This window comes from Macaca nemestrina, chromosome 15, assembly GCF_043159975.1.
Source record: "Macaca nemestrina isolate mMacNem1 chromosome 15, mMacNem.hap1, whole genome shotgun sequence".
Classification (NCBI taxonomy): Eukaryota; Metazoa; Chordata; class Mammalia; order Primates; family Cercopithecidae; genus Macaca; species Macaca nemestrina.
The window spans coordinates 113226611-113251715 of NC_092139.1; the positions used below are offsets into that span (position 1 = coordinate 113226611).

General features: G+C 55.2%; 1 protein-coding gene across 2 annotated transcripts in view; it reads left to right on the forward strand.

Annotated features, from left to right (window-relative positions):
- The first annotated feature begins 811 nt into the window (after nucleotides 1-811).
- LOC105464284 (fibulin 1) overlaps nucleotides 812-25105 on the forward strand; it is a 98532-nt gene continuing 74238 nt past the window's right edge. For both annotated transcript variants that reach the window (XM_011712012.3, XM_011712013.3), the window contains exons 1-3: nucleotides 812-994; nucleotides 16922-17027; nucleotides 23974-24109. In XM_011712012.3, coding sequence (XP_011710314.2) covers nucleotides 916-994; nucleotides 16922-17027; nucleotides 23974-24109 — 321 coding nt within the window. In that variant the 5' untranslated portion in view covers nucleotides 812-915. The remainder of the gene's footprint in view (nucleotides 995-16921; nucleotides 17028-23973; nucleotides 24110-25105) is intronic.

A 25105-nucleotide genomic window follows, 5' to 3' on the forward strand; every position in this document is an offset into this window, starting at 1 on the left:
CATCGTGAACTCACAGGAACACCGCTTCGAGCTCGGTGGCATTCCTATGCGTCTCATCCCGTTCCTCCGCATCTTCACCTGCACCATTTTATTTTTCTTCTTTGGAAAATAAATCTACTTGTGGTTCCAAAGACTAATTCACCCTCAGTAACCCCCTCAGCCATGAATTCCACAAGAAGCAGCTCCCGCAGGCCCAGCGCCAAAGCTGCCTCCCCCTGCAGCCTCGGTGACTTCCCAGGTCTCTCCCTCAGGCTCTGGTGTCCCGGGTGAGCCCAGCACACGTTGGGATTTTGGTTGTCTGTTGGCCTGGCCCAACTGTCCCTGTCTCTGAGGGCAGAGCCGGGTCCCACCCCGGGACACGCCTGGGGTCACCGACCTGCAGCCTCCGGGCCGAGGGTGCGGGCTTGGCGGTAGGGCCCACCCCTGTCCCCCCAGCAGCCGGGTCTCTACTTCAGGCCCAGGTCCCCGCTCCTACGCGCAGAGTCGGGAGGGGCTAACCTTTGATCCTGAGCCCGCCCATCGAGAGGGGGTGGGGGGAGGAGGGGATCAGGTTTCACGGAGAGTTGGGGGATAGGGCTGGGGGCATTCGGCCCGAAGGCTCCCCCTCTGTGCCCCATCCGGGGAAGTCTGGGGTCCAGGCCCTCGCCCCCAGTCGTGGGCGCGCGCCCCTCGCAGCCGGGTTGCGGGGAGGGAGGGTCCCGGAGGGCCGCGGCAGGGGGCGCCGGGGAGGGAGGACCAGGCGACCCGCGGCCCCGCCTCCGCCGCGCCCTCCTCCCGGGCGGGATAATTGAACGGCGCGGCCCTGGCCCAGCGTTGGCTGCCGAGGCTCGGCCGGAGCGTGGAGCCCGCGCCGCTGCCCCAGGACCGCGCCCGCGCCTTTGTCCGCCGCCGCCCGCCGCCCGCCGCCCGCCGCCCATGGAGCGCGCCGCGCCGTCGCGCCGGGTCCCGCTTCCGCTGCTGCTGCTCGGCGGCCTCGCGCTGCTGGCGGCCGGAGGTAGGGGCTTCCCGGGTCCGCCGACCCCACTTAGGGTCCCCACCCCCTCGGCCTCGCGCTCCCTGCGAGTTTCGGAACCACGGGGACTCGGAGTCCGTACGCTGCCCTGCGTGGCGCCCCCGGACAGTCACCGCCGAGGCCCCGGCGACAACCTCCCCTCCCCCACGGCCAGCTCCGGCCCTCATCTCCTCCCCGGCCTGGGGACTTGTTTCAAAACCGGATTCCACCACCTCTCAAACACACGCTTCTACCCCAATCCTGGCAAATCCAGCCGTCTCCGGGGGCCCCACCCCGGGCCCTGGGGGTTCAGGGGCGCTGGCTGGGCTGGGGGCCTCTGGCTGGGGGTTACCGAGCCCAGGGCGCCTTGCACTTGGCGCTGGAAGCTCCCTCGGGTATCTTTCCTCACTGCTTCCCGCCTCCTCCCCCAGGTAGGGGCTGTTGTACCCAGCTTTCGGATGTGAAAATTGAGCCTGTGGGGTGGGAAGCAGTCATTTCCCCAGGAGACACTGGCAGTCTTGGGATAGGGGCTGGAGAGGAAGACACGAGAAAGCCGGGGAGCAACCTGGAGGTTTTGGGGGCCATAGCTGGGAGGATCGAGGGGCTGCGGACCTGGCCACCTCCTCGCTGCCTCCCTTCTGGGACAGAGGACCCAAGGCAGTGGTTCTGCCGGGCGGTGCTCAGCGGGGACTGAGGACAGGTCACTTCCACCAGTGGCAAGGGGGATGGAGTTTCCAATAGCAGATCTGATCGATGGCCCAGACCTTAGGCCTCAACCCTGGGACTGACAGTTCCGGGACAGTGCCCACCCAGCCTGCGCTTTTCTCCCTGCTAACCCTCAAGGCCTGGTCCCTGGGGGGACCACCACGAGGTGCTGTGATCAGAGCAGCTGCTGGGTGGCAGAGCCATGACCTGTGACCTCTCTGCTGACCCATGGCTTCTCAGGGCCACTAGCCAGGCCCAGCACTCCTGGCGTCTTTGTTTCTCCGGGGGCCCCGGTCCAGGGGAGTGCCCCAGACCACCCTCGGAATCCTGAGTCTTAATCCCTGGTTTAGTTGAGTTCCTTTTAACCTCTGGTGACCGCCTTTGTTAGTCAAAGGGTCACTTGTCCCGATCAGCGCTCACCGGGGGATTCCAGGAAGGGGGTTGAAAGGGGCTGGAGGGGGAGGGGAGGCGGGGAGCTGAGCTCTACAGGGCTTTCTGGACTCGCTGCAGCAGAGCCCCGTGGAGCTCTGATTGTTCAGGCGGTGCTGGGCACGGCCTGGGCACCTCCTGGGGTTGGAGACGGTGTGGGGAGGCGCAGAGCTCAGTGTTGGCACCAGGAGCCTTCTCAGCCCCTGGGGTCTCCCTGGTGGCTCCTTAGAAGAGATGGAGCTTGATGCAAGGGGAGCGTGGGAAGAGGGCATTCCAGCAAGCAGCAGGCGGCCGGGTGGCTGCCAGCTGGAGGGAAAAGCCAGAGGGGCCCTGGGTGGTGGGCGGGTGGGACATCGGAGACCCCTGTTAGAAAAGGAAGGAGGCTCAGAGACCCCTGATTGTATAGATGAGGAAGCTGAGGGCCTGAGAGAAGGCATGGTAAAACTCTCCCCGGCCCGCGAGTCTCTGCATTCTCTCTCACTGTTCTTTTCTGTCTACGGTCTGCGAACAGTTTCTCCCTGTGCGTGTGTGACTGAACGAACACCCCAGGACTTGCGGGCCGGAGTGGCTCACTGCGCCGCTGATCCTTTTCCACAGAGAAGTTTGTAAGTGGAAGGGTTTCAAAAAGCCTCGTAATTGCACAGTTGGATAAAAACAGCTGGATGTCCTGTGGGCCTTTTGTTTCTTTTGGGAAGAAGTGTCTTGGAGTTTCAGCAGGTTTAATCTGGTACGGTTTGGGAAGGGGCTTTGAGAGACTGCCTGGCCCCGGTGTGCAGCTGCGAGGCCCCCGGAGCCCTGTATGTAAGGACACAAGTGGCACCACCCCTGCTCTCCGAGAGCTGTGGGGCTGCAGACGGTGAGCCTGTTAGCTGATCTGCAGAAACTCCTTTGGTGACGGCCACTTAAATGGAGAAGGGCGCTGATCTTTCTTGCCAAAGGGCCGAGAGGAGCCGCCTGTCTGTCCTGTGTCTGTCCGTCCCGTTGGGCTTTACTGAGAGCTGGGTGGGAGGGAGAGGAGAGGAGGAGGTGTTAGGAAAAGACGATTGTGTTTTCTCCAAAGCTTTCTTGGCCCCTGGCTGCGGCTGGGCAGCATTTCCAACTGATTAAAAGAAAGTTGGGAGGGAGAACAAAGACCAGGGAGGACTTGGCTTGAAAACATGTGGTCTGTGCCGCCACTCCTGGAAATTTTCCAGTCAGGAGGTGGGGTTCAGGGCACCCAGTGCGTGAAGATGAGACTCTGTGCCCTGGGGGTCAGCTCTGGGGCCTCTCCTGCCACACCCACCCACAGCTCTAGCTCACACCCTGCTCCTGGGCCCCGCTCCTGGCCCTGCTGAGGGACCCCAACTCAGGGCTGCATTTGCCACCCCTGCAGGTGTGTGGGGCAGGAGGAGGGGCACGCGGCTGACTCACGTTCAGGTGCTGGAGGCTCCACAGGCCTTGTGAGACTAGAAATCAGTTTGCATCAGAAAAAGCCACGATATGCTTTGGTGGTTTTCTCATTTGTAAAATGAAGAGAACAAAAACCTACTTCTTCGGTTGCCTTGAGGATTAAGAGAGAGAACCTAGGATGGTGTCTACCATGGCAGCTATATTATTATTATTTTATTTTTGAGACAGAGTTTCGCTCTTGTCGTCCAGGCTGGAGTACAATGCCATGATCTCGACTCACTGCGACCTCTGCCTCCCGGGTTCAAGCAATTCTCCTGCCTCAGCCTCCCCAGCAACTGCGATTACAGGCGCCCGCCACCATGCCCAGCTAATTTTTGTATTTTTAGTGGAGACAGCGTTTCACCATGTTGGCCAGGCTGGTCTCGAACTCCTGACCTCTGGTGATCCACCTGCCTCGGCCTCCCAAAGTGCTGGGATTACTGGCATGAGCCACCGTGCTGGCCAGCAGCTCTATTATTAATGTTAGCCATTATTCCTGTTGTCCCCTTCCCTAGGAAGTGTTGGCACCAGGTGCTTTCGCAGGCCTTGGGGGCTCCCTGGAAGCTCTTTGGAGGAGATGGGGCTAGATGTGAGGGGAGCACGGGAAGAGCACGATTCTGCCAACACCCCAGAATCATTCTCCCCCAGATGCCTCTGAATGTTCTACTACTGCTGAATTTCCCAGCCAGGCGCTGAGAAGAAGGCCCCATGGGGCTACAGGACTGGCAGCTGTCAGTGCCAAACCCGTGTCGGGAAAGGTGGTGTTCTTAGCCGTTCGGTCATTCATTCACAAAGGGAAAGCTCAGTGCCAGACACTGCTCTATGTCTTGTGGCTATGGCAGGAAAGGAGAGATACCTGGTCCCGCCCCCCGCCCCCCACCGCCCATGCAACTCACATTCCCTAGGAGATCCAGAAAAATGAACTGAGCCCTACTGGCAGAGTCAGGGAAGACTTCCTGGAGGAAGCGGCATGCAAACTGGGAACCTGAGGAGGAAAAGGCAGTGGCTAAGTCTGTGGGTGGGGCTGGGAGGATGGGGGAAAGGGTGTTCCTGGCAGGGGAAATGGCAGGGCCAAAGACCTGGAAGGAACAGAAAACATGAGACTTCCAGGGAAACCCCCTCCTTCTACCCCCTCCAGTTCCTTCCAGTTCCACCAGTTCCTTCCAGCTCCTTCCAGCTCCTTCCAGTTCCTTCCAGCTCCTTCCAGTTCCACCCCCTCCTCACCACTGGGGGGACTGTGCTGTCTAGCGACTTCTCCAGCAGCTTCCCCGACCTGGTGAGACTTTAAAGCTGGGCTCTGAGCACTGGGCACCTGGGCAGGGCTGCTTTTCAGGTGAAGTTTATTAGAACAGTTCTAAGAAGGCATGTAGTTATTTTGCCAGCATATTTTATACAACAAGATTTTCCTTTTGCAGAATAGCAAATCATAACGATTTGATGAATGAATCCTTTTGTAGGCCCCATATGGTTCCAGTTTCCTTGTAATGATCTCACATGTGGCCCCATAACTGAACAGGGTGGGAGTGGGGAACCATTGTGTCAACTTCCCTGGGATCGGAGACCCCCTCAGGCTGGAGGGGAGCTCAGGGCTGGCTAAGTCATCGCCGCAAGTCACCCAAGTCACCCAGCGAGGAGCGGGGCTGGGGCTGGGCCTAAAGCTGGGCTGTGCCCCACCTCCTTTAACCCCACAGTGGTCCTAACTAGAGGCTAGAGTGGGAGGGAGCGGGACGCCCGTCACCCTAGCTGCTTACAGGTTATTTGCGGGTTACTATACTGTGCGGAGCCAACTTTAGAAGGGGGTTAGGAAGCTGTGTGTTGGTCCCAATTCGGAAAGTGCCTGAAGAGATCTCGATGACACCCACAAACTCTCTGCCTCTGTTTCCTTCACTATGAGATGTGAAGGTCCTCTGGGTAATTATTATAGGTGAAATGCTTTACATTTAGTAATGAATGTCGTCTTCTCAGCAGCCCTACGAAATAGGTGATCCAGTGTTGTTTTGAACCTGTTTTTATTTTTTTATTATTATTTTTGAGATGGGGTCTCACTCTGCTGGCCAGACTGGAGGGCAGTGGTGTGATCTCGGCTCACTGCAACCTCCACCTCCTGGATTCAAACCATTCTCCTGCCTCAGCCTCCTGAGTAGCTGGGACTACAGGCGTGCGCCACCACATCTGGCTAATTTTTGTATTTTTGGTAGAGATGGAGTTTCACCATGTTGGCCAGACTGGTCTCGAACTCCTGACCTCAAGTGATCTACCCGTCTCGGCCTCCCAAAGTGTTGGGATTACAGATGTGAGCCACTGTGCCTGGCCCTATTTTTCCTTTTGGATCCCGTCACCCACTGAGTGAAAAGGTCCTGTGAGTTTTGCTACCTAGGTATGAAGCCTGGCTTCTTGTTTTGGCCTAGAACTCCTCTGTGGACCCACACAGTGCCATTCCTGAGAGCCATTGATGCGTGTGGTGGGTTGAGGATGGAAACCCAACACCTGTACACCCAGCGTGGTCTCCCCACAGCATGGGGACTCGCCCCTTCATGCCCCACCCCTGCCCCAGTTCACCTGTGTTACTTAGCTATGCCCTCACCCTAGCCCTGCAAAGGAGGTGCTGTCATTGTCCCCCTCATCAATGGGGGGACATGGAGGCCCAGAGAGTCCAGGTAGCAAGCCCGTGGGCGCACAGCTGCTAAGTGGCAGCACCAGGATTCGAGCTTGGGCAGCTTGGCCCTGATGCCATACCCCTCACCAGCACACTGGACAGCCTCATGTATCTGTTTTTTTTTTTTTTCTGAGATGGAATCTCGCACAGTCATGGGCGCGATCTCGGCTCACTGCAACCTCCGCCTCCCAGGTTCAAGCAATCCTCCTGCCTCAGCCTCCTGAGTAGCTGGGATTACAGGCGCCCGCCATCATGCCCAGCTAATTTTTTGTATTTTTAGTAGAGACGGGTTTTCAGTATGTTGGCCAGGGTGGTCCTGACCTCGTGATCTGCCCACCTCAGCCTCCCAAAGTGCTGGGATTACAGGTGTGAACCACCACGCCCGGCCAGCCTCACGCACCTTTAGAAGACTTGAATCTTTAAGTCTAGTTCAGGGGGAAGCCTATTTCCTTTGGAGTGTGATGGTGGGGTGTGTGTGAGCTTTGGAGTCACAGCTGGATCTGAAGCCTGCCTTTGCAGAGGCTGCATGGCCTCGGGCAACTCGGTGATTCTCTCTTTGCCCCCTTTCATAGAATAGCTAGGATCACGTGAGCTCATTTGTGCATTCATTCATTCACAGACGTTTATTGAATGACTGCTCAGGGCAGGCATGGGGGTAGGATGCAGAATGAGACTGTCTGGCTTAGCCTCGTGGCACTAAGTACAGAGTTAATTATTTGTGCCAAGTGCTGGGCAGCTCAGGGTACAAAGAGACCATGCAAGAAAGAAAACATATATGTCCCATGTGCATACGTGTGTATGTGCATATGTGTGTGCATTGGCGGTAGTTAGGGAGGACTTCCTGGAGGAAGGGATCTTTGAGCCGGTGTGGCATGAACAAGCTGGCCTGAGGAGAGCAAGTGTCCTGAGACCCTCCAGCCTGTGACGCTCCAGGTTCCAAATGCCAGGTGCGTAGGATGCATGACAGGTGGCCAGAGCAGCGAGAGGAACACCGGGGGAGATGCGTCCTGGAAGCCCAGGAGGCCCTTGGAGCAGGGTGGGATGTTGCAGAAGGATGAGGGTGCCCCTCTGTACACTGGGCTGATGTAGGAAGTTGCTGCCTGGGCCAGAGCTGCCTGGAGGGAGCTGTGGGGAGAATGCTTCTCACTTTCCCAGAGAGGTGCCTTCTGCTCCTCCCCTCTTGCTGCCTTCTCCCGGCTGGTTCACCACCCAAGATCCCTGTCATCTCAGTGACAGATGCTGGGAACAGGCTCAGCAGTGGACACACGCAGGTCTTGTGTTGAGTATGGGGCCAGGAGCCCTAAGAGCAGGCTCCAGTTTGTCCTGCTTCCTCCTTCAGAGGCCAGGTGGCCTTGGAGAGGGCACACAAGTCTGTCCTCATCCTGGACCTGTAAGGGATGCAGGGACATAGGCCAATCTGGCTGGATCCCTGCTGGCTTCCCAGGCTTGGAGGGGCAGGGCGCAGGTGGGGGTTGGGAGTAGTCGCCCAGTCCTGTTTGGCTGGAACTTTCCATCAGAGTCTCTGTGGTTGACATCTCGTTGCATTTCAGGCTTTTTGGTACCTTGGTTCTGGACACCACGGAGGCCACTCCAACTCTTTGCTGTAGCTTTAGACAACGCTATGGGGCAGGTGGGGCGGGGGCATGATCCTTTTGGGTGGTGAGTCCAGGAGGCACAGGGAACAAAGCCTCAAGCTCCCATTCACTTTTCAAAACTCCTGATGCCCTCAGCTGCCTCTGAGTGTTTGAGCTTGAGCAGAGGAAATCAAGGAAATTGAGGCTGGCTTCTCATCACATGCCGTTTCTTCATCCCCAGCTATTCACGGAGCTTTGCAACTTTTAAAATATCCTCGTTTGCCCGATGAGGATATTAAAATAAAAAAATAGACACCTAATCAACCACCATCTCGTATCGTCACCACTTCATAGAGGTAGGGAACATTTTGATGCCCCGGATTTTGGAAGGACACGGTCTCACAATAAAAGACAGCATTGTAGATGGAATCGGGCAGGCTTTGTAGAGGTCCCTGGGTCCTGCTTTGATTTCACCCTATTTTGTTGCAACCCAGTGGAAATTTTGTCAGAGCAATGCCTGTACACGGGGTGGGATTTGGGAAGCCTGCCCTTAACTGCAGGCGAAATCCTCCATTCCTCCATTTACCCTCCATCTGCAGAACTTTTCATATTCCCAAACTCCATTCCGTTTGTAAATGAAAAAACTGAGGCCCGGACTTGCTCCAGGTGGGAAAACTCTCAGCCGTGAGATCAGAAGCAGATTCCAGGCCTCTGGGTTCCCAGCCCCCAGTCTCCCCTCTGTGACAATCTGCATGGTCAGCAACCTGGGTATTAAGATCCTAGTGGCTCACGGGCTTCCAGGAATGGGATCAGACATTGCCCAAAGCTTCTGCGATGTTTACAGCTAGCAGGCTGACGTGCTGGAAGCTTCCACCCAAGGAGTGGTACAGAATCTCTCTGAGCATCTGTATTCTTAGAAAGAGCACGTGGCCATATCCTTCCCAGGCGTCTAGGGCATGGTCCCTGCAGGCCATGTGACCTGTTTCTCTGCATGCCTTGGAACCTGGGGCATGCCACTGATCTATACCATAATCTTTATGGACGCTTAAGTCACCTGGAAAAAATGTAGTTTTAGCAGCTGTCCCAGGCAATAAACGGTATCTGAGGCCTGTGAACTGAGCCATCTCCATCCAGTTACTCTGGCAGGCATGTCTCTCTCCTGAAGAGAGGTGGTGGACGTGGTGGCGTATTGGCCGTTGGGCACCGTGTCAGCCTGGAGGAGTGTGTGGTTCCTTTGAAAAAGAATGTTCTCCCTATCCTGGCGCGGTAACTTTTCCCTTTGTTTAATTGTGAAGCTTCTGTTTTTTCTTGTGGTCAGTGCGCTGATGTAAGCACTTTTCCTGGATTGTCTCATCAGTCTTCCCCCATGCTTTTTTTTTTTGAGACAGAGTTTCACTCTTGTTGCCCAGGCTGGAGTGCAATGGCACAATCTCAGCTCACTGCAACCTCAGCCTCCCGAGTAGCTGGGATTACGGGCATACGTCACCACGCCTGGCTAATTTTGTATTTTTAGTAGAGACGGGGTTTCTCCATGTTGGTCAGGCTGGTCTCAAATTCCCAACCTCAGGTGATCCTCCTGCCTCCTCTGGATCTGGAGGTTGCAGCTCACTGCAACCTCTGCCTCCCGGGTTCAAGTGATTCTCCTGCCTCAGCCTCCCGAGTAGCTGGGATTATAGGTGTGAGCCACCACGCCTGGCTTTTTTTTTTTTTTTTTTTGACAGTCTCACTCTCACCCAGTATGGAGTGCAGTGGTTCGATCTCGGCTTACTGCAACCTCTGCCTCCCGGGCTCAAGCGATTCTCTCGCCTCAGCCTCCTGAGTAGCTGGGATTTCAGGCGCCTGCCACCATGCCAGCTAATTTTTGTATTTTTAGTGGAGACAGCGTTTCACCATGTTGGCCAGGCTGGTCTCGAACTCCTGGCCTGAAGTGATGACTGCCCACTTCGGCCTCCCAAAGCTCTGGGATTACACGCGTGAGCCAGCGCTCCCGGCTTCTTCCCCCATTTTTACAGATGAAGGAAATGAGGCACCCTGAGTCTTAGTAAGGGAGGGAGCCAGATTCAAGGCTGAGCAGTTTTAACCTGCAGTGTTGCCTTCCCTGGGAACGTTCGAGTTGAAGGTTAACAAGATTTTGAGAGAGTTTGCTCTTGGTTTATATCTAATATTATGCTTTGGATCTAACTCACGTGGTCAGAGGCAGGGTCAGATTGAGACTGGTTGATTGAGACTCCTGAGAAACAACAGGAAATGGTCTGGGAGAGAAGATTCTAGGTCCCCTGAGGCCCTGCTTCTCTCTTGAGCCCCCACATCCCAGCGTGGAGTTTCCAGCGAGTGCCTGTTCGGCTTGGGTGGGTGTCCAGTGTGGGACTGGTCAGAGGTAATTTTTGGATCTCAGACCTGCTCACAGCTGTCGGTGGTCGGGGATAGAAGAAGCAGGCGTGGCTTCGTTTGGCCAACATTACCCTCCTGACTCACAGTGTTCCAGGGCTGCTCGGATGCCCTAGGGTTTGTGTACAAATGGCCTTGACTTTACATCCTTCTGAAGGTGGGGGGTCTGACTGATTAGGCAGTTGGTTGGATGCTGTCGACCCCTGCAGAACTCTTGGTAGCCATGAGGTGTGGAGTTGGCGTGGGGGATCTTTTAGCCCCAGTCCCCTCTTTGCCCCCGCCCCAGCCTGGCTGAGGGTCCTGGGCAGGCACTGAGAAGGCACCACATGGGGTAGCACTTGATGAGCAGGTGGGTAGGAGAGTGAGGTGGGAGGTGCCTCCGTGGGCCTCAGATGGTCCCCAGCCTGTGTGATGGGGCAGTGAAGCTCAGGACATCCGGTGTTTGGATATCCACAGGTGACCCGATCCCCAGGTAAATGAGCAACTGGAAGTGCCTGCAGGGATGCTGGAGGCACAGCCAGGGTGGGGCTGGACCTCAGGCCCTTCCCCACCCCCATCTCCCCACCCTCACAGGACACACCGGGTAGCTAAGATCCTTGTTTTTAGGATTTTTGTTTGTTTTGAGATGGGGTCTCCCCCTGTCCCCCAGGCTGGAGTGCAGTGTTGCAATCATGGCCCACTGCAACCTTGAACTCCTGGGCTCAAGCCATCCTCCCACCTCTGCCTTCCAAAGTGCTGGGATCACAGGCCTGAGCCGCGATGCCTGGCCTTTTGTTGTTGTTGTTCTTTTAAAGTTGTTAAGTCATCTTTATTTTGGTTGCAAAGTTGCAAGCTGTTTTTTACTGAACATTTTAAGTCTCATTTGAAGTTTCATAGCTTGCCATGTAAACCATTGCATACATGGTCAAACTGCGGTACAGAGCATTCTGAAATACAATCTATTAAATTAATTCACTTGACACTGTTCAGATTACTGCATGAAAACAACATTGATTGAAGAAGGCAAGTAAATCAATGGGCAAAACATCTGATTGCTTTCATAATGCAGGATGTTACAAGATGGCCAACAAACACTAAATTATTTTGCTTAAGAAATGTACTTTTTATTGTGGTAAAATATGTGTCACATAGGATGTGCCATTTTAACCATTTCCTTTTTTTTTTTTTTTTTGAGACAGAGTCTCACTCTGTCGCCCAGGCTGGAGTGCAGTGGCATAATCCCTGCTCACTGCATCCTTTACCTCCCAGGTTCCAGTCATTCTCCTGTCTCTCAGCCTCCTGAGTAGCTGGGATTGCAAGCGCACCCCACCAAACCCGGCTAATTGTAGCTGGGATTACAGGCATGAGCCACTGCGCCCGGCCCATTTTAACCATTTCTAAGTGTACGGTCCAATGGTATTAAACACAGTCACATTATTGTACAGTCATCACCACCCTCCATCTCCAGAACTTTTCACATTCCCAAACTGTTAAATACTAACTCTCCGTCCTCCCTCCCCCAGCCTTTGGCACCTATCCTTCTACTTCCTGTCTTTGACAAATTCCGTACAGATTTAACTCCTCTAGGGACCTCATAGGTACTCTTGTCCTGGGTCACTGTACCTGCCTTACTGGCCTTGATTTTCATAACCAGAGTAAAGCTTGTTTATTTTATTTTGTGACGGAGTCTTGCTCTGTTACCCAGGTTGGAGTGCAGTGGTGTGATCTTGGCTCACTGCAACCTCTGCTTCCCAGGTTCAAGTGATTCTTCTGCCTCAGCTTCCTAAGTAGCTGAGACTACAGGCGTGCACCACCATGCCTGGCTAATTTTTGTATTTTTAGTAGAAACAGGATTTCACCATGTTGGTCAGGCTGGTCTCGAACTCCTGACCTCATGATCCACCCACCTCAACCTGTTGGGATTACAGGCGTGAGCCACCGCACCCGGCCAAGCTTGTTTATTTAAAAGGGGACAGAGACAACTTTTTTTCCTTTCTAATCAGAATGTGTCTTGGAAAGGATATGTCTGAGGGATGGGAGTGGGGTTGGTTTTGTGCTTGAGGGAAACTGTTCCCACCCTGTCCCACGGTAAGCTTGTAAAGAGGTCGGTGCCCCTGTTTTGGAACACAAGTTAATGACACACCTTTTCTCGTGTGGGCTACACACATCTTTAACCTGCTGCTGATAGTACTTTTGTTGGCATCTGGAGCCATGATGCCAGGCCCCTCTTCCTGAAGCTCAGTTTTCCTCGAATGGGTGGGAGGTAACCAGTGCTGAGCCCACCAGGGAAATCGAGGCATATCTCCAAGGCTAAGAAACGCAGTTCTGTAGCCTCAGCCACTCCCCGACCCCCAGCTCATCCCTGGCCTTTGCCGAAATTCTAACGAGCCCCGTATTTTGTGTGGGTGGGCTCTGACCCCTAAGGATTTTCCTGGGGGTCACTGCCTCCATCCCCTGGGATGATGGAGGAGGAGGAGGCTTGTTTGTGGGGCAGAGGATCCTGCCCCAGCAGCCTTTGCATGTCAAGAGTGGTCTTGCTGATGGGGCCCCTTCCCCTGGCTCTGTTTAACCGGTGCTTACTGAGCCATGATGTTTGTGCTGGGCATGGGCAGGTGCGACATGGACAGTGAGAGGAGGAAGACACCATCTCTGGCCCCCAAAGGCGGTTTTAATTCAGGAGGAGCAAGAAAGAACAGTGTTGGAGGCTGCCAGGACTGAGCCTGATGCCAGAACCCAGGGCCCAGGACCCGTGGGTGAGAGCAGTGGGCAGGAGGGTGTGGAGGCCACTGAGCCCTGTGAGGAGCTGGCCGCACACTGGTTTGTGGTGGGTGCAGCACAGCCTGGGTGGGAACAGGGACACCTTAATATTTATGTTCATGTCACTGGTGACTTGACGCTTTTCAGCTTCCTCTGTTCTTAATTCCATGTGGAGCCCAGGCAGGATGATAGCAGAATGAATGGAAGGGGTCGAGGGTTGAGAACCGGTGAATGAGAGTGGCCTTGTCTGTAGGCCCATGTGGGTCAGGGCCTGGCAGTTGATTGGTGAGTGTTACAGTGAGGATGATCGTCCCCTTCTCAGGCCCCCTCCCCATGCCTCTGCCTCGTCACCATCCAGCCTGGCCAGGGACCCTGCTCGGCTCGTCGTGGACTCTCTGATGGGGCTGTGCAGGAGCTCTCCCTTGGCTAATGATGGGGTGAGCTCAGCTTCCCTCGGACACAGCCCCCAGATGGCTCTGCTTTGCAGAGTTCCAGCTCTGGGGCTGCTCAGAACATGGGAGCTAACTTCCGAGTTTCCGGAAGACCGAAGGACTTCACATTTGATTTTCATGGTCCTGCTGAGATTAAGGTTCACAGTGCCCAGGCTCCCCAGCAGGAAGCATTTCCAAACCATTTCTGCAGCTCTGGGTGCAGAATTCCCAGGGCCATGGGAGCCTGCCCTCCCATGTGTTTTCCTTTCTCAGAGTCCGAAGGAGGCTCCGGGGCCGCAGCTCACCCGCGGGGGATTCCGCACACCAGCACTCGGCTGTGTCTTCCCCATTTCTTATGAGCATCGATAAGTCAGTCCCCTTCGATGGTTTAATCCTCCAGCCAGTTTACAGAGAGCTTTCTGTGTGCTTGGAACTTTATAAAGTGCATCCCTCTTCTCAGCAACCCTGGGAAGATAGTGCAAGCCCCGTTCTCCCACTGGGGAAGCTATGGTTCAGAGAGACGATGCCGCCTGCCCAGGGTTAGAGAGCAAGAGAGTGCTGGAGCCAAAGGCTGTTTGGCTCCAAAGCTTACACTCTTTTCACTCAACTCTGTGGCTGCCACGTGCTGGCATGGATGCTGGGGGTATACAAGGACAGGAGACAGAGCCTGCCCTCAAGACATTTGTGGCTATGAGTGTAGGGCAGGCAGGCAGGGTGCTGGAGGATGGAGAGACATGCGCCAGGCACAGGGTGATGTGGGAGCAGAGGGGCACCTGAGCCATGCGGGGGGGCAGGCCAGGAGAAGGTGACAGGGCATGGGAGGTGGGCTAGGACAGGAGACAGGCTGCAGAAGACATGAGGGTGAAACTGCAGGCGGGGGCTCAGTGGGCCTGGCCAGAGAAGGGGTGAAGGGAGTGGGGACAGATGGGAACTGGGCTTGGCTGCACAGGGGAAAGCAGCCTCGCTGTCAGGACACATGGCTGGATCACATCATGTTCATCCAGGAGTGCACCACGGCCTGTCTCATCTGTAACAGATAAGGTCATTGGCTTAGTGAGTGCTTTTCCTTTTTTTTTTTTTTTTTTTTTTTTTTGAGACGGAGTCTGGCTCTGTTGCCCGGGCTGGAGTGCAGTGGCCGGATCTCAGCTCACTGCAAGCTCCGCCTCCCGGGTTCTCGCCATTCTCCTGCCTCAGCCTCCCGAGTAGCTGGGACTACAGGCGCCCGCCGCCTCGCCCGGCTAGTTGTTTTGTATTTTTTAGTAGAGACGGGGTTTCACCGTGTTCGCCAGGATGGTCTCGATCTCCTGACCTAGTGATCCGCCCGTCTCGGCCTCCCAAAGTGCTGGGATTACAGGCTTGAGCCACCGCGCCCGGCCTGCTTTTGCTTTTCTTAATGAATTAGAGCAAGAATGAATGAATGAATGAATGGGAACATTCAAGGTTATCCCTATGATAACGTGGCTGTCACTCCGGATGACGCTTTGGTGCTGGGAGGCCCGCAACTCCAGACAATCTGACGTTATCTCTGGCTCCTGGTGAATCTCACGTTCCATCGTTGGAGAGGGGACACCTGAGGTGGGGGATGGGCTGAGTGGTCAGGCTGATGGACATTGTTGGGCTTTGCTGTGGGACGGACCTTCACGCTTACCCACACCACTGCAGGGCTGTTCCTGCCAGCCTGGGGGAGCCGGGTGAGAGTAAGAAGGGTGGGTCTACCTTGCGCTGCAGAAAGCAGCTCTGAGTTTCCTGGAAGCCCTGGGGAAAAGGGAAAGCCCAGAAGTTGTCACTGGGGGGCATGGTTCTAGGTGAGACCCCCTCCTCGTGGCCGTGTGGAATGGCCTGGCTGAGCTCCAGCTCATTTGTGCACGGACCCTATCCATTCTGGAATGTTTCTGGAAGTTTCTCCTCCTCCCCTGCTGAGATCGGGATGGAGCATCTGAAGGCCGCATAGTCTAGAAGTGCTTACAGTGGTGGATGACCGACAGGGTGGTTTAGCAAGGTGCCGCCTCACCGAGCAGACAGCAGCCTCCCTCCGGGCCACCCCGAGGGCCCGGCCTGGAAGAAGCATGCGCTCAGGCAGAGCACCCACAGTTGTATGTGCGGAAACGGAAATGCTGCCAAGCCCAGTGGGATTTACCCTCTAGGGTCTGGAAAGCCATTAGGAAGGAAAAGTGGTGCTTCTTAAAGCCCAGTTTTGTAACGTCCTGCCGAGAGGTGACCTTCTGCCCAGCAGCTGAGGCTGTCGGTGCTAATGCTTTCTGGCGTTTGAGTCTTTTAGACTGAGGGCCAAATATGTGGGCACGTGGCACCTGGCTGCTCCTCCCTTGGGGCACAATGGGGTCGTCTCCCTTCCGTGAGCTGAGGGGCTGGGAGGGTGCCCATTGGGGCTGTAGCCTGGGCTGGGGCATGGGGCACAAGGGCCTACGCGCCCAGCTCATTTGGGCTGTGGTCTGGCTCTGAGGGTGTGGGCCCGCTGCTTGGTGCGTGACCCTTTCATCTGCCCTTTTTGTGAGTGGGAGGTAAGATGGCCAGACTGCTGTTCCTCCTGAACCTGTGCTCTCTGCTTTGCCAGTCCTGTCCTCACCAGTCTTCTCACAGGTCCCCGTTTCTGTAGAAGAGGGGGTCTTGTGGTAGGTCAAGGGCAGAAACCATCACCAGCCTTGGTTTCCTCATCTGTAGCTTGAGGCTTATGTCCTGGCTCCTGCCCCTTTGCTCCCAAGATTAAAGGAGAAAACACAGATGTGGGTCACAGAAGCTGGTTTAGAATTGGTGGTTTTTAGGCTGGGTGCGGTGGCTCACGCCTGTAATCCCAGCACTTTGGGAGGCCAAGGCGGGCGGATCACCCAAGGTCAGGAGTTCGAGACCAGCCTGGCCAACATGGTGAAACCCCATCTGTACTAAAAATACAAAAAATTAGCCGGGTGTGGTGGTGGGCACCTGTCATCCCAGCTACTCAGGAGACTGAGGCAGGAGAATCACTTGAACCTAGGAGGTGGAGGTTGCAGTGAGCTGAGATCGCGCCACTGCACTCCAGCCTGGGCGAGAGACTCTTACTTGACTCAGCTCGAGAAACTCTTACTTGACTCAGCTCGTTGCATTTTGAGCCCCCTCTCTGTTTGCAGTCTCTCCTCTGGAAAGAGTGGTGTCGGCTGTTCCCTGACCTGCTGGGCTGGGCGGGCCGGCAGCGTGGCCCTGCCTCTGTCAGCAGGGGCTTTCTTGCCCGCTGGACTGTGAAGGCAGGGACCCGGCTGGACAGGGGCGGCATCGGCATCTCCAGCGTGTGACAGCGTGTGACTGGAGCAGGGATCATGTGTGCTTGGATCTCAGGGCTGAGCCGCAGCCCTGTCCCAGTTGGATTCAGACAGGGGAGGATTCAGGCCTTTCTTCTAGGAAGGAGTGGGGTGTGGGCTCCCAGCTGGGGCCTGGTGGGGCTTTCAGTACTGGTTTGCAGAGTGACTAAGGGATGTGCCCCCAGCCTGATGCTGTTGTTAGAAGGACGTGCATGTCCTGGTGGTGCACCTGGGAGGGGCCCGCTGCCCGTTGAGTGGTGAGCCACCTTCAGCTTGTTCTCTTCCCTGCACAGTGGATGCGGATGTCCTCCTGGAGGCCTGCTGTGCAGATGGACAGCGAATGGCCACTAATCAGAAGGACTGCTCGCTGCCATATGCCACGGAATCCAAAGAATGCAGGTACGTTTGCCAGTGGCCACTGTTTGACTGGAACAGTGTTCCTTTAGAGGAAAGTGGGGGAGGAAAGGACAGTGTGTGCCAGACCTCTCGGGAGAGGTTGGACACCAGGCCCGGATCCATCCAGGCTGGATGGATTTAAAAAAAGGGGGGACAGTTGTGGGGGAGCAGAGGAGATGATGTGACTAAAGAGCCTTGCGAACGGAAACACGGACCACCTACAGACCCCCAGAATGCCGGGGAGCCGGCACAGAGTGAAGCGTTTCACCAGCCGGTTTTTCACCTTCCGCACTAACCAACATCTGGATCGACTGTTTTTAGTCTTCTCTCCCTACATTGACTCCAGCTCTCTGAAAATTCTGAGACCATGTAAGCTTAGAATAAATGATGAGAGGCCGGGCACGGTGGCTCACGCCTGTAATCCCAGCACTTTGGGAGGCCGAGGTGGGTGGACCACCTGAGGTCGGGAGTTCGAGACCAGCCTGGCCAACACGGTGAAACCCCGTCTCTACTAAAATTACAAAAAAAATTAGACAGGCGTGGGTGGTGGGTGCCTGTAATCCCAGCTACTTGGAAGGCCGAGGCCAGAGACTCGCCTGGGAGGCGGAGGTTGCAGTGAGCTAAGATTGCTCCACTGCACGTCAGGCTGGGCAACAAGAGCGAAACTCTATTTCAAAAAAAAAAAAAAAAAAGAATAAATGATGAGATTAGGTCATGCTGGTCATCATCATAAAAATAATAGTGAAAACCCCAGCAAGTGTCTGGAGCACCTGCTTTATGTGGAGCCTTTGATGTACATGATCTCATTGAACTTTGTTATGAACCCCATTTGACAGAGCAGGAGACCAGGCTTTCCCCAGGTGTCCAGCTGGTAAGCAATGATGTGAGGATCTGAACTCGGGGTACGCGCCTGGGAGGCGAGGCTGTGGAAGCAGCCGGCATTTGCCATCCATTTGTTTTCTCTGCCTCAAGTCCGAGTCTAAGCAGCCGTGATGCTTGGAGCCAGGGGCGCAGGCTGGAGAGCTGTCACGGGAAGAATGCACAGGGACGGCTCGCCGGCCTCATCCCGGAGATTTGCGTTTGTGCTGCGGTGTGCGTGGGCTGCTGCCTTCCCGCGTGATGAAGAACGTAGATCCTGATGAAGGAAATTCTTGAAAAGTCGAAAGCATTATAGAGCAAACAAAGGAAAATAGGAAACTCGCGTGGCTTGAATTGACTGGGAGACCATGCAGTCGGGATTTATGGGACATCTGATGAGTGGGAGCCGTGATCCTGGCGTGCAGCGGGTGCAGGAAGTGCTGGAAGTGTCGTAGGGGCCGCTGGCCTTTCTGCAGTGAGGCTGGGTGATGAGCACTGAGCATTCTGTGTACCATCTGCACGGACAGCAACCAGCCTGGCCCTGGGAAGGACAAGGGCTGGGGAGGTGGACCAACCTGGGTGGGTTTCTGGCTGGGTGACCTGAGCCAGCTCAGAGGCACCATGATACCTCCTTTTCGGGGTTGTTATAATGATCAGAGATCGCCTGGGCGCGGTGGCTCAGCCCTGTAATCCCATCTCTTTGGGAGACCAAAGCGGGTGGATCACCTGATGTCAGGAATTCCACACCAGCCTGACCAACGTGGTGACACCCCGTCTCTACTAAAAATACAAAAATCAGCTGGGCATGGTGGCGAGCGCCTGTAATCCCAGCTACTCGGGATGCTGAGGCAGGAGAATCACTTGAACCCGGGAGGCGGAGGTTGCAGTGAGCTAAGACCGTTCGTTGTACTCCAGCCTGGGTGACAAGAGTGAGATTCCATGCCCCCACCACCAAAAGAAAAAAATCAGAGATCGTCTATGAAACCAGCACCACAAAGCCAGACCGCGGCGGTGTATTGGTTTTCCAGGACTGCCAGAGCAGAGTACAAGAGGCAGAGCGGCTCAACCGCTGGCTCCTCGTAGTTCCGGAGGCCAGAAGCCTGAGACCGAGGTGTCGGCAGGGTGGGTTCCTTCTGAGGCCCTTCTGGGCCTGTAGATGTCCTCTTCTCCGTTTGTCCTCATACGGCCTTCCCTCTGTGTGTGTCTGTGTCCTACTCACCGCTTCCTCGAAGGACACCAGTCCTATTGGTTTAGAGCCTGCCCTAACGACCTCATTTAACTGTATCACCCATTTAAAGTCCCTGTCTCCAAATAGAGTCACATTCTGAGATACTGGGGGTTAGGACTTCACCAGATGGATTTGGGAAGACACAGTTTAGCCCATAATAGGGAGCCACTGTTACTAATACTTACTGAAATAAAAGAAAATGAGGCATCAGCCCGTGTAACCCCTCTATGTGCAGACAGAGAAACTGAGGCCACAGATTCAGCAACTCTCTGGGCCTTGCTTGTGAATGGGGATTTTAGTTACTATCAAATGTATTCTGACTTTTACTCACCAATGTCTTTGATAAATTTGGGAGTTATCTTTTTTCTTTTTTGTGTGAAACAGAGTCTTTCTCTGTCACCCAGGCTGGAGTGCAGTATGTCGATCTTGGCTCACTGCAACCTCCGCCTCCTGGGTTCAAGCGATTCTCCTGCCTCAGCCCCTCGAGTATCTGAGATTACAGGCACGCACTACCACACCAGGCTAATTTTTGTATTTTTAATAGAAACAGAGTTTCACCATGTTGGCCAGGCTGGTCTCAAACTCCTGACCTCAGGTGGTCCTCCTGCCTCAGCCTCCTAAAGTGCTGGGATTATGGGAGTGAGCCACCGTACCCGGCCAATTTTGGGGTTATCTTTAATCTCCTTTGGGTCCCAGAGGACAAACACATTGCCTTCTTGTAAATTTTAAACATTCATTAGATTTCCTGAAATGTAAGAAATACCATCAGAATGGCTGAGAGGGCATTCCTTCTCTCTTTAAGTGCGCGTGCAAGTCCAGACTCCTGGGTATCGTGAGTTTCCATATGACAGTGTCCCTGAAATGTGGCTTAATGCCTAGGACACCACTCAAAGGTCACCGGATGCAAGTGACTGGCCCTTTGACTCATCCAGTGGACACACAGACCAGGGGCCGCATACTGTCCTAGGCTGCCCCTCCAGTGAGCCACTGAGCCACCCTGCTCTGCCTACGTCACTGCCCTGTGGCCCCAGGTGCTGTCTGCTGCCCTCCAGCCCTTCCTGCATGCTTCCCCTTTACCCTGTTCTCATTGGGGTCCAAACCTCATGCAGCCTGTGCCAATCAGAGGCCGCGCCTGGACTCCAGCTCACAGTGAGACGAAGCCCACGTAAGGGTTCAGCAGGCAGGCACTGATGTGACTGTGGGGGTCCCCAGGTGAGCAGGACCCTGCCCCAGCCTCCCCAACCCAGGGAGGTCAGAGCTCCTATCTGGGTGAGGCAAGGGCTCTGGGTGCAGGGCGTGGCCAGCAGTGCAGTGATGCTAATGAAGGGACTTTCTAATGAGTTTTGTACAGATTATCATTTTTAGTGAAGGCAGGGAAGGGATAGGGCAGATCAGGAATCAAATCTGATTTACAAGAATCCTCTTAATAGTGATATTTAAAAGATGCAAGAAACAGGGGTCACTGACACCTGGTTTGCCTGTTGTGTTAGCCAGTTCCTTTTTTTTTTTTTTTTTGAGATGGAGTCTGGGCGTGTCGCCCAGGCTGGAGTGCGGTGGCGCAATCTCAGCTTCCTGCAACCTCCGCCTCCTGGGTTCAAGCGATCCTCCTGCCTCAGCCTCCTGAGTAGCTGGGATTACAGGCGCCCGCCACCACACCTGGCTGATTTTGGTATTTTTAGTAGAGATGGGGTTTCACCATGTTGGCCAGGCTGGTCTCGAACTCCTGACCTCAAGTGATCTGATGCCTCGGCCTCCCAAAGTGCTGAGATTACAAGTGTGAGCCACTGCGCCCAGCCGAGTTCTCTTCTTTTGAAGTGGCGTCCTGTGAGGCTCACCAGCTGAAGTAAAATCAGTTTTTGTTCATTTGACAAAGCTGTATCGGCTCTTGATGCTCAGGAAGAGGCAGGATGAAAGCCAGGGGCAGGAGAGCCCAGGCCAGCCCTCCTGGGCAAGAGTCGAGGGTGTGAGGCCCTGAGGGTCCGCGGGGCCCAAAGGAGGGGGTGTCAGCTCCCCGAGTGGGTGAGAGGCTCAGAGAGGACTGCAGGGAGAGGCCGACCTCTCTGCAGCCATGGGCTCTGGCCAAGCAGGGGTTAAGCAGCCTGCAGCTTCAACAAGGACACGTTTGCGCTGGTCAGAAGATGGCAGCTTTGATGTTTTCCCATCATGTATCATCTTGACTCTAGGTCTCCACCAAGGCCCGACATTCCTTGGGATCCAGATCTAAATCCACCTAAAACCTTGGATTAGGTTAAACCCACATGCCCTTCAGCGTCTTTTGGAGGAATTTGAACACACCCAATGAAACCTAAAGCAGGTCCCAAGCTGACATTTTCCAGCCCAGCATTTCTCTAACCCCTTCTTTATCTTGCAAATCTCACTGAGGGCCTGCTAGGTGCCAGGCTCCGTTCTGGTGAGTGGGGATAAATCGGTGAACGAAATATGCAAAGTCCCCTGACCTCGTGTAGGTGGCATTCTACAGGGGATGTCGAATGCAAAGGAAGTCATAAGCCAGTCTGATGGTTTGCGGGAAGGCAGGGTGTGCCGTGAGGGAAACAGGGAGGGATGGGGGGTTTGTAACCCGCATGGCGGGTTTACCATTTTAGAGCTATGGGGTTGGCCTCACTGTGCCAGGACCTGAATGGGGCAAGGGAGTGGGCAGTTTGGAAAGTGGGAAGAGCATCCCAGGCTGAGGGAACGGCCCAGAGGAGAGGGTGTGCAGGTGCTGGGCAGCACAGCAAGGGGATCGGGGTGGCTGGAGTGGAGCCAGCAAGAGCCAGTCCCAAGGAGAAAGCACCAGATACAAGGGTAACCAGGTGGCTGAGGGGGCCGTGAGATAGAGGCCAGGGGGATTGGGGGTGAGCCTGAGGCAGCTGGACACCCTGAGGTGCCTGGGACACTTGATTGCTTCCACCTTTTGGGCGTTGTAAATAATATTGCTGTGAGGCCGGGCGCAGTGGCTCACGCCTACAATCCCAGCACTTTGGGAGGCTGGGGTGGGCAGATCACTTGAGGTCAGGAGTTTGAGACCATCCTGGCCAACATGGCAATATCTCATCTCTACTAAAAATATAAAAAGTGAGCTGGGCATGGTGGTGGGCGCCTGTAATCCCAGCTACTCGTGAGGCTGAGGCAGGAGAATCACTAGAACCCAGTAAGCGGAGGTTGCAGTGAGCCCAGATTGCAACATTGCACTCCAGCCTGGGCGACAAAGCAAGACTCCATCTCAAAACAAAACAAAACACAACAACAAACTGCTGTGAACATGGGTGTGCAAGTATCGGTTTGAAACCCTGCTTCAGTTCTTTGGATATATACCCAGAAATGGAATTGCTGGGTCCTATGATTATTCTATTTTTAATTTTGTGAGGAACTGTGCCTCACGGCATCTGCCCCTTTTCCATTCCCACCAGCAATGCGCACGGGTTCCAATGTCTCCACATCCTCACCAACACTTGTGATTTTCTGGCCAGCCAAGATTTTTTGAATGGATGCATGCACGTCTAGTGGCTCGCTCTGGCAGTTTCGTGAAATGCCTGTTATTTGCAAATCCACCGAAAGCATGAGTGAAACGTGGGCTAGCTCAGCTCGGTAATTCCATCCCGGAGCCTAAAGGCAGTTTTGGAGACGCATGGGCAGCCGGGTGCAGACCTCCAGTCCCCCAGGGAAGGTTGGGGGAAGGTGCGCTGGCAGCTGCCATTTTTGTGCAGAGGTGACCTGGTTGGCAGTGCAGGGAAGCTGGGGAGGCCCCCACCCTCTCTCCTGGAGGCACGGGTTGGGTGACTCTCCGGTGACACAGTCCTCTTCTGCTCATTGCCTTTGGAGCCCACCCACACCAGCCCCTAGCTGTCACAGCCTTGTGGTTGTGTCAGAGAAGCTGATTTTGGCAGGTCGAGGACCTCTCCCCAGAGCCCCGGCACGGCTGGGAGGCATGGGCTGTGCAGCCAGGTGCCATTGCAGCCCCCATCCCTCCCTCTGGGCCTTGGGCAGGCTACCCCACAGGACTCTCAGAAGCTGTTTGCTCTGAGCCTGGAATATGGATGAGCACTGAGAAGAGTTCGACCTGATAAAGGGATGGAAGGTCAGGCCCAGAGTCAGCCCCCCGCCGCTTTTTGGTTTTCAAATCAGCAGGAACATTTTGCGGGTGAAGCCTAGTGCTCAGAGGAGTGACATGGCCGCTCTGGAGACAAAACTGGGCCTCCTGACTCTGACTCCAGACACCATGCTGCATTCTGTCTTTCTTTTTTTTAAAAAAGAGGCCAGGCACGGTGGCTTACCCCTGTAATCCCAACACTTTGGGAGGCTGAGGTGGGTAAATCACCTGAGGTCAGGAGTTCCAGACCAGCCTGGCCAACATAGTGAAACCCCGTCTCTACAAAAATACAAAAATTAGCCAGGTGTGGTGGCACATGCCTGTAGTCCCAGCTACTGGGGAGGCTGAGGCAGGAGAATCACTTGAACCTGAGAGGCAGAGGCTGCAGTGAGCCGAGATCACACTACTACACTCCAGCCTGGGCGACAGAGCAAGACTCCATCTCAAAAAAACAAGTGAGAAAGAAAGAAAAAAACAGGGTCTTACCATGTTGCCCAGACTGGTCCCAAACTCCTGGGCTCAATTGGTCTTCCCGCCTCATCTTGTCAATGCGCTGGCATTACAGGTGTGAACCACTGTGCCCGGCCAAGCCTTTCTAACTAAATGCTAATTGAGCTCCTTCTGTGTGACACTGGGGCGCTGTGTGTTTCTCTCTGTGTCTGTGGGAGCAGGGAAGGGGAGGCTCAAAGGTGAGAGCACCCCCACCCCCGAGGACCTCGTACCCTGGGGCCCCTGCCCACAGAGCCTTGGCCCAGCCCACCCCTCCCCCACAGGATGGTACAGGAGCAGTGCTGCCACAGCCAGCTGGAGGAGCTGCACTGTGCCACGGGCATCAGGCTGGCCAACGAGCAGGACCACTGTGCCGCGCCCCGTGGTGACAACGCTAGCCTGGAGGCCACGTTTGTGAAGGTGAGAGCCAAAGACCGTGTGGGGTCGCTGCCCGTCCTCACTAGTCGGCAGACCCAGGCCCTCCCAGCCGAGCGACACTGTCCGTCAGCGCTCCCTGCCTCAGGCCACCTTTCTTTGTGAGCAGCTGGGTGTAGGGGCAGGAGGGAGGTGGAAAACCCCAGTATTTCTCCCCCTCCCCTGTAGCCGTAAACCCCGGTGGACACCTGGGCCGAGCCTCCCACGAGGCGGTGGGGGTGAAGTGATCTGGCCTTGCCCTGAGAACTGCCTGTCTCCAGGCTTTGGGCAGACGCGGAAGTCAAAGCAGGGCTCCTCTTGGGCTTTCAGAATCATCTTCTCAGTTCGGGGTAGGCACCCTCACCTACCCAGGAGGCTCTCAGGCTTCTCTACCCACAGACTAGTCAGGGTCCAGAGGTAAAAATGGGCCCTCACTAAGACCTCTGATAAGATCTGACCTCTATAACCACCCTAGAAGAGGAAACTGAGGTTCAGAGAGGCCCATCCTCCAAAATGGCCTCTCTGCAGTCCTGTCAGGGACCCAGACGGGATCCTACCCTGAAGGTAAGCTGTGAATAAATGGCAGAGTCCTCTTCCCTGAGTGCTCCTAGGACCCTACGTGCTAGCAGGTCACTCAGGACGGTCACTCAGGACCGCTATGGCCATGGAAGGGCTGCGTTTTTGCAAGAGGTGGAAAGGTGCATGATCGCACCCCCGGTCTGAACACTGGCAGTAAACCCGAGGTGTCCAGACCATCCCTCCCTCACCACCCCGCCAGCAAGGAAAACAAACCCCACCAGGAGGAACTTGGGCCTGGAGGAGCTCGGGTTGGGAAGCTGGGCTCCTGTTGGAGGCGCCAGATGACGAAAATACATTCCCTGGAAGAAGCTTCCCGTTCCTGCTTAGGAAGGTGTTGGAATCATTTTAAGAAGCAAGAATCTGAATGAAGTCTGGATTCCAGGAGGGGGTGTGGGAGCTCCTTTGTGGGGATTCTCCACATAG